At 49.4% G+C, this 8,752-nt stretch overlaps 1 protein-coding gene across 1 annotated transcript in view; it reads right to left on the minus strand.

The window, feature by feature from the left end:
- Window positions 1-5,910: 5,910 nt before the first annotated feature.
- Window positions 5,911-8,752, minus strand: part of LOC104398726 (zinc finger protein 850-like) — a 24,886-nt gene continuing 22,044 nt past the window's right edge. Inside the window, 3 exon segments of the mRNA XM_010008868.1 lie at window positions 5,911-6,172; window positions 6,287-6,887; window positions 7,165-7,484. Of these exon segments, the coding sequence (XP_010007170.1) occupies window positions 5,911-6,172; window positions 6,287-6,887; window positions 7,165-7,484 (1,183 nt within the window).

Raw genomic sequence — 8,752 nt, forward strand, 5'->3', positions numbered from 1 at the left:
TCTAGGATGAGTTGGGGATTGTTTTTATGTAAGTGTTGGAATTTTTTTTTTTAACTTATATGATGTATTATGTCCATATGTAATGTCACGTCCAACGGGAGAGTGGTGAGATCTTTGGAAAAGGGGATAAAAGCAGAATAGATGTTTATGGTGCCTTTTGAGATAATGTTTGTCAATGTTCTCTAATGCACTGGTTAATGTTTATGCAAAGTATTTCAAGTGTTATGACTCTTTTTTTTATGGATATGTGCTTGAAACTTTTCACGTAGCTATGTGTTCTACAATACATCTTTGCAATTTTTGTCAGCAACTTTCAAACCCAGAGAAGAAGCCAACAAAGTTATGATGTATCAACTCAGTGAGAGCCACGGGGTGAAGTGTGGAGAAATGGCCTCCAAAAGTCTGTCTCTCACTGAAATTGACTGTAATAGAGAGAGGTAACAGAAAAAGGAAGATACAACTGGAGGAGAAATGATGCCAATAGCGCAGGGTGGGGGCCTTGGCTGGGACTTCATCACGAGCTGCACGTAGACCCGGGAGCTGCAGCCTAAGACTGCAAAGCAGGGAATGCGAGGCCAATAATGATCCCGCGCCCATTGCCTGCTGGTCCTGGGCTCAGGGAGAGAGAAGAAAGGAAGACCAAAGAGAGAGGAGAAGGACAACCAAAGCAAGGGAACCAAGCTGAAAGCTGCCCTTGCTGAGACCACCCCAGGCTGTGACTTTGCCACCAGACCCGAGTCCAGTGAGGAGAACAGCTCTTCAGGCTTCTCGCCTCTCCAGCAGGATCATGAGAAGAAAGCTCTTCAGGGCGACAGCGCTGAGTGGCCCTGCCACCCGTGCCATGCCCAGACTCCAGAAGGAGCAGTCCCCCATGTGCCCAGGCACACGGTAGCTCGGCTGCCAGCCAGAGGCACCAGAAGGATGAAGGAAGCAGCTGCTGCAGCCTTACAGTGCCTGCTGTCCCTGCAGCTGATGGCACCTACGTTGGATCTGCCACTTTTGCCACAACTCACCTCAAGCCCCTGAGCCCCTGTGGAGGTGAGAACAACATCACCATTCAGACCTTTCACCTCTAACACTTTCTCCCCTTGGGTGTGTCATTGGCCCCTCACTTGCACTCACCTTCCTTCACCTACAAGGGAAAGGCTCAGGCTCGTGAGCACCTTCTCTGTTATTGCTTTCTTACACACATATTTCCTGGGGTATTTACAACATCTCTTCCCACTCTCCGCTGCTCTTTTTGATATTTTAGTAGAAGTTAAAACTTGCCCATGTGTGCATGTGTGTGTTTGTGCTTCCGAGAGGAGCTTATCAATAGGTTATATATCCGGTGGAAGCAAACAGGCTCCCAGCCAGTGATGGACCCACTGAAATAATTCAAAGGTTATCCTGAAGATGTTGGTGTTACAAAACCCTCACAAAAAAACAGGGTGATTTTGCCCTGAGAAAAGGTAGTTTTGACCCAAACTGGGTTCGAACCACAACAGATGAAAGGTTGGAAGATTTCGTACCCCCACTACCATTACCCACAGCCTTGTCAGAATGATTTGAAAACCCCCTAAGGGAGATGATGGTCCTAGAAAAAAAAAAAAAAAAAAAAAAAAAAAAAAAATTCACCATGACACATGAAGGGTTGGAAGATCTCGTTCCCCCACCGCCATTACCCGCACTTCAGCACCGCTCTGACAGGCAATGAGAGTTGAGGGCCTGGCGAGATTAAAGGTCCCTTTTAGCATGAGCTACCAGACCTTGATGCCTGGTAAGAAGTTGTTAAGAATTATCCAGATGGTCCTGTGGGGCTGTCAGAGCGTTCTGAATTAATTCTTAAAAATCAGGCCCCTGATTGGAGTGACATCAATTTCATGCTGGATGCTTTGACTGAAACAGAAAAAGAGTTGGTCATAAAACCTGCTTGTACTCAAGTCCAGGCTCCAATAACAGCAGGAACACTCACGGCAGGGGCAGATCAACATGTACCCCTGACTGAGATCTGAATGATGTTATAGAGTCTTGAACATTAAAAATATATCCAGAATGGATAAAATTTGGACTAGAAGATGCAATCTCTAAGGCTTTACACAAGCATTGAAATATAATTTGGGAAAACAAAATGGAATTCATTGATTTTTGTACGTAGTGGGATCTCCTAAATCATTATTGGGAAGGGACTTGCTTGAACTAATGGAAGCCAAGATTGTTTTGGGAAAAGGAAAAGCTACCTTAGAAGTTGATAAACAAAACTGAAACAAACAAACAAAACAAACAAAACTTTGACTCCAGCATTGATCCAGAATGAAGTGAGCCTGAAGTTCCTCAGGAATTAATGGACCAGGTGTACCCAGGGGTTTGGGATACAGAAATACCTGGAAGAGCAAAGAACGCCTTCCCAGCAGTAGTAGAACTGAAACCAAATGTGAACCTGGTGAAAATTCAGCAATATCCTTTGAAATTGGGAGATAGAGAAGAAGTTAGAAACATAATTAACAAGTTTTTAAGCAATGCACTTTTGGTGGTGTCACGAGCCAATGCCAGGGGGTGGATCAGCAGTCAGATGCTTCTGCAACGTCCCCTCCCCAGTTTGGAGGGGCTGTTGAATGAGCCCAAGGGTCACACACGGCGTTTGCCTCCCACAGAGGAACGGGCGCTGCGGAACCGTGTTTGAGAGTGGCAGTTGGAATGCACCCCCACCACACCCACAAAGTGCTGCTGAGACCCATGTTTAGTTTACGAATTAACTGCTTGATTAAGGCTGAACACAAACTGTGGGATGAGATTTAGGGAAAACGTACAAATGGAAAATGGCTACCAGGGATAGACCAGGGAAGTCGTGTGTCCTTTGGGGAGGTGATGCCAAAAGTGCTGTGTCCTTAAGGCGTTGTCTGCGAGAGAGGGTTGTGGATCAAAGGAGAGGGAGGGAGGAGTTGATCCCAGCAGGACAGGTTGAGAGTGGGGGTGTGTGTCTTTACCCGTGTGTAGCGTGTGGCTTGTGGGATGTGGCTTCTTTTCCAGCTGGCAGGGCTCAGCAACAGGTTCGTAGGCTTCCAGCTCTCGGGTAACAGGGCAGCAGCGGTTTGGTTTCCCCACCATACTTCCTGCCTTGTACCACATCTGTTGCTTTGCTTTAATTTGTCCTTGAGCAGCAAGCCTGGTTTTGGTCCGTTAGCTGGGAATAGTCAGCAGAAGGTCTTTGCTGGCTTAAAAGGCATTTCGTTTGGACTTATGTGGGGAAGAAAAAGAACATTTTCCCACAAGTGGAATGTAAATGAGAACATAACACACCAGTTCTCCCAGTGAGAGAAGCAGATGGAAAGGGGTATCGGTTAGTGCAGGATTTAAGGGCAATCTAAGATTACCAAAGACATCCACCCAGTGGTTGCAAATCCTTACACATTGCTGGCAAAATTCAATTACAATCAAAAATGGTTGGTAGTCTTGGATCTAAAAGATGCTTTCTTCTGCCTCCCTTTGGAAAAAGAATATCAAAAATTATTTGTCTTTGAATTAGAAAATCCTGATTTGGGGAGAAAAGCTCAACTCATTTGGACTGTGTTGTTCCAAGGATTCAAGAACAGTCCCATTTTGTTTGGAAACCTGTTGGCCAAAGATCTGGTGGAATGGGCATCTCCTCTGGGAGAAGAGACAGTGCTTAAGTATGTAGATGATCTACTGATAGCAACTCAACCTAGAGAAGAATGTGAACAATGAACAGCAGGTCTCCTGTCATGGTTTGAGTCAGGATTAGCGATTGAGCCAATGACAATAATGCTCTGGATCCCCTCCCACCCAGGCAGAGAGAGAGAATTAGGAGAGAAACTCCTCTAGGTGGAAAACTAAACTAGACAGCTTTAATGAAACACTAATAATAAAAGAAAATATGCACAATTCGATTCAAGTGTGTTCAGGAATGTGCAAACCCCTCTTGTCTTCCCCCCACCCCCACAGCTCCCACGGCATCTCCTGAGCTGTGAGCACACCCAAAATGTCCCAGAGCTGCTGGGGAGAGGGCAGGGCAGAGCAGCCAGGAGCTGAGGGGAGAGTTATGAGGGTCAGGAATGCATGAGCATGGGGATCAAAGGGGATGGACAGACAGAGCCCTTTCCGGATGCTGGCCATGGATGGGAGAGAAGGGGAGAAGAAGCAGGAAGGAATTTGACTCCTGTGATCCCTGACCATACATTGAGCCCTAGGTAGATATCTATGAATTGAATATCTCTGGCCAACATTGTTGTCGATCTAGTCTGCTCCACCCTGCAGGAGGGCCTGCAGATAAGACTCTTCTGCTCCTTTAAAGGACAAAGCCATAAATCTGACAAGTGAGCAAAGCATCCTTGGTCTCTTGACAGCATCTATAAACATTCCAGTGTTATCAGTCCAGCAGCTGGAAAACTTGCAAGTTTCAGCAAGTGGCTGCTTGTGTCATGAGAGCAACATCAGTCTCATGTCATGGAGGGGACATCAGGCCTGTGTCATGGCCAGGAGGAGAAGACACATCCCACTTTGCTGGTGCTTCACAAACCTCAATGCAAAGGCCACACGTGAATGCAGATAAGGGGCTGAGGAATCCCTACTTTCAAATGGAGGGGCAGGAGGGCAATGACCAACCTGGCATTTACCCAGGGAAGGCTCTTCTTGGTCCTAAACTGGCATCTGTCTCAAGAAGGCAAAGCGCCCTGAACTGAGTGTGTGTGTGTGACAGGGATGTATGTGGAAAGGGGATCCTCCCATTGAAGCCACAGGGTCTCAGACTACAGCCCCTTTCTCTCCAACAAGCCTCCTGTACTGGGCACTTGGGGTGCTGGCCTGCAGTCTGACTTCCCAGGTGTTCACCTACAATTTATGACTAAAAGATCAGGTGTGTTTATGACCACCAAATATTTGTGTGTCCCACTGTGCTCAAGTTAGGCTGTGTGAGAGTGGATTATCCAAGTGGAAAATCCAAAGCAGTAAGATGGAAATGTGAGGTGATTGATTAAGGCCACAGACAGAACAAGGTGGACATGGGCCTTGGTAACTGCACTGACTTCAACAGCCCTACAAGAGGGGTTAATTTTGCAGCAATAGCAAGACAAAGTGCACAATAAACAGCGCAACTGGGGATGTAGTAACTAGTGTATTCATTGGCTTCTTGCAGACTAATAATGTTTATTAATTAGGAAGAAGTTAAGAGAGACACCAATATGTGTGGAGCCTTCCCTGCACTTCGCAAGTCATGCTCAGTCCACCCTGTAGCCATGAGGGAACTGGGGATGGGGACAAGCAGACAAGGACAGGATGCATCCCTTCCTGCCAGTCAGGCCTGTCTTCCCCACCAAACACCAACTTGCCTACTTGTCTTGTCCAAGGCCCAAGGCCCAGCTGAGCACTGCTCACCTCACACTCCTCTGCACAGCTCCTGCCAAGAAAGTTCACACAAAGCAAATCCAGGTTCTGTTTTCCCATCTCTAAAACAAACCACAAATGGTATCAAACCTCCAGTCAGTTCAGGAGGTGTGTGTGTCCCCATTTTCCAACCACCACAGGTGGACAATGAAGAGCAGAGAACAATTCTTGGGTCTAAATCTCCCCAAAACAGCATCCGAGAAGACAAAGGCTTTTTTCACTTCAAAACGACCCAGTCCAACCTCGTTGCTCCCTTTTCCTTGTAAATCCCATCACTAACTCACCCTTAAACGCTCCATATGAGTATTTCCCCTCCCTTCAAATAATACCCTGTGTCCCTCCCATCACACCCGCTTTGTCTCTTGAGGATGGTGTCACCATGATAAAGACTCTGCTTTCATCTCATTTTGGAAAGAGGGTGATCTTGACCGTGCCCCTTCACTCTTGGTGATCCCTGAGCTGGGTCAGGAAATAAGGGACGAGATCCCATCTCTGGTAAAACCTCTTCTCACACTGGGAGCAGCTGAAGGGTCATTCACCCGTATGGACCCGTTGATGTTTCCGCAAGCTGGAATGGTCACAAAAACTCTTCTGGCACTGGGGACACATGTAGGGTTTCTCTCTGGTGTGGATGCGTTGGTGCTTGATGAGCGCAGAGCTCCAGGCAAAGCTCCTCCCACACTCCAGACACTTGTAGGGTCTCTCACCTGTGTGAGTCCGGCGGTGTTTATTTAATGAGGATGTGTGGACAAAGCTCCTCCCACACTCCAGACACTTGTAGGGTCTCTCACCCATTTGCAGTTGCTGGTTCTGGGTTATAGATGATCTCCTGAGAAAATCTGCCCTGCAGTGCTGGCAGTCATAGGACCCCTTCTCTCCCTGGGAGCAGCTACAGGGTAGGTCATCTGTATGGACCTGTTGATGTTTCCGCAAGTTGGAGCTGTGACTGAAGCTCCTCTGGCACTGGGGACATGTGTAGGGTCTCTCTCCTGTGTGGGTGCGTTGATGGCTGATTAGTGTTGATCTCGTGGCAAAGCTCTTCCCACAGTAGGGACACATGTAGGGACGCTCACCCGTGTGGACCCGGAGGTGACAGTTGAGGTTTGAGCTGCTCGTAAACTTCTTCTTGCACTTGGGACACACGTAGGGTTTTTCTCTCTTGTGGATATGTTGGTGACACATCCAAATGCTGCTCCTACGGAAGCTCTTCCCACACTCCAAACACATATAGGGTCTCTCCCCTGTGTGGGTCTGGTGGTGTTTATTTAATGAGGACTTGTCAGCAAAGCTCTTCCCACACTCCAGACACTTGTAGGGTCGGTTACCTGTGTGGAGCCGTTGATGTTGCCGCAAGTTGGAGCTGTGTCTGAAGCTCTTCTGGCAATGGGGACATGTGTAGGGTTTCTCTCCTGTGTGGATGCGTCGATGGCTGATGAGCAAAGAATTCCAGGCAAAGCTCTTCCCACAGTCAGGACACGTGTAGGGACGTTCACCCGTGTGGAGTCGCTTGTGACAGGGTAAATTTGTGGAGGCAACTCTTCCCACACTCCAGGCACCTGAAGGGTCTCTCACCTGTGTGGATTTGCTGGTGCTGGGTTAACTTGGATTTGTTAAGAAAATTCTTACCACACTCCTGACACTTGTAGGGTCTCTCAACCATTCGGAGTTCCTGGGTTTCAGTTTTAGATGATCTGTTGAGAATATCTTGCCTGCAGTGCTGGCAGTCGTCGGACCCCTTCTCACCCTGAAAGCAGCTACAGTGTCGGTCATCTCTATGGAGCCGTTGATGGTCCCTCAAGTTGGACCTGTGTCTGAAGGTCTTCTGGCAGTAGGGACACATGTAGGGTTTCTCTCCTGTGTGGATGCGTTGATGTTCAATGAGCTCAGTGCTTCTGGCAAAGCTCTTCCCACACTCCAAGCACCTGAAGGGTTTCTCCCCTCTGTGCATTCGCTGGTGCCGGGTTAAATAGAAGTTGTGAGTAAAACCCTTCCCGCACTCCTGACACCTGAAGGGTCTCTCATCTGTGTGGATTCGCTGGTGCTGGGTGAAATTTGATCTTCTGTTAAAAGTTTTCCCACAGTCGGGGCAGTTGTAGGACATGGCACTGGGTACGGGTGTCACCGTGGGTCCAGACACGAGGCAGCTCCAACAGGGGAACACCTCTATAAGGCCTTTTGCCTCTATGGATGATTGGAGATGGACTGGTAGGATCCTGACCCTTTCCTGGGTTCCTCACCAACAGCAAAGTCTCCCACATGGATTGGATGACGTTTCACCAATGTTGAGCCATGACTAAAGCTCTCCTGCACTCAGGGCACATGGATGGATGGGTCAATAAAGCTGCATCTTGGTTCAAGCTGTGGCTGCCCTCAGGGGACTTCCAGGGTTTTCAGTGGTGTGGGGATCACATCACACCAGCTCTGGAAGAAAATGGGGTGCAAGGTGAAATGGGGGTGTTGCCCATGGTGTTGGACACCCACGCATACACACTTAAATGGGCTGCAGGGGATTCAATGAGACCTCAAAACAGTGAGGTGGGGGGACACTGGGTGCAGGGTCTTTGGGGAATGCTGGGGGTCTCAGCCACTCCTGGGATGAGTTGGGCTCCTCCCATTGCACCCACCTTCCTTGAGATAATTTCGGCATCCTCCCACTGCAGCCCCAACCACTCCCGGCGTGAGGTAGGGGTCTCCCTGTGGAAGAACAGACCTTGTAGATGTCTATGATGTGCTAGTTTGCTTTAACGAATGGTACAGGGGAGGGGACCAGGGTGGCCCGTGCAAGAAGATGAAAAGCTCTCCCAGCTCCAAAACCTGCAGCCACAGCTCTGGCCAAGGCCGAGGCATCAGAAACCAGGGATGGGCCTCTGCCACTGAGATATGAAAGGAGGGGAAACGTGAGAGCAGAGGAGAGGGGGAGGTGGAGAACTCTGTGGAGCCCAATGAGAGCAGCGGTGGGAGCAGCGCTGGAGCAGAGATACCAAGGGCGGAGAGGAAAGAGGGGGAGCAGGTGCCTGAGCACAGTTTCCCCTGCAGCCCGGGAAGGACCACGGGGGCACAGATGGGACGTGCAAAGCCCGTGGAGCTACAAAGAAGCCCGTGGAGCCCCAAGAAGCCCGTGGCTCTGTGGGCAGCCCACGCTGCAGCGTCTGTTCCTGAGGGGGAACAGGGAGGGACTCCTGTCGGAGGGTTGCTGAAGGACTCTCTCCCGTGGCAGGGACCCCGCGCTGGAGCAGGGGAAGGCTGTGAGGAGTCCTCCCCATGCCGGGGAAGGAGCAGCTGGAAACAGCGAGTGACCAAGTGGCCGGAAAGCCCCTTCCCTGTCCCCCTGTGCCGCTGGGGGGAGGAGGGACAGCAACGGGGAGCAAAGTCA

Source organism: Chaetura pelagica, unplaced genomic scaffold (genome assembly GCF_000747805.2).
Source record: "Chaetura pelagica isolate M959 unplaced genomic scaffold, ChaPel_1.0 scaffold622, whole genome shotgun sequence".
NCBI lineage: Eukaryota > Metazoa > Chordata > Aves > Apodiformes > Apodidae > Chaetura > Chaetura pelagica.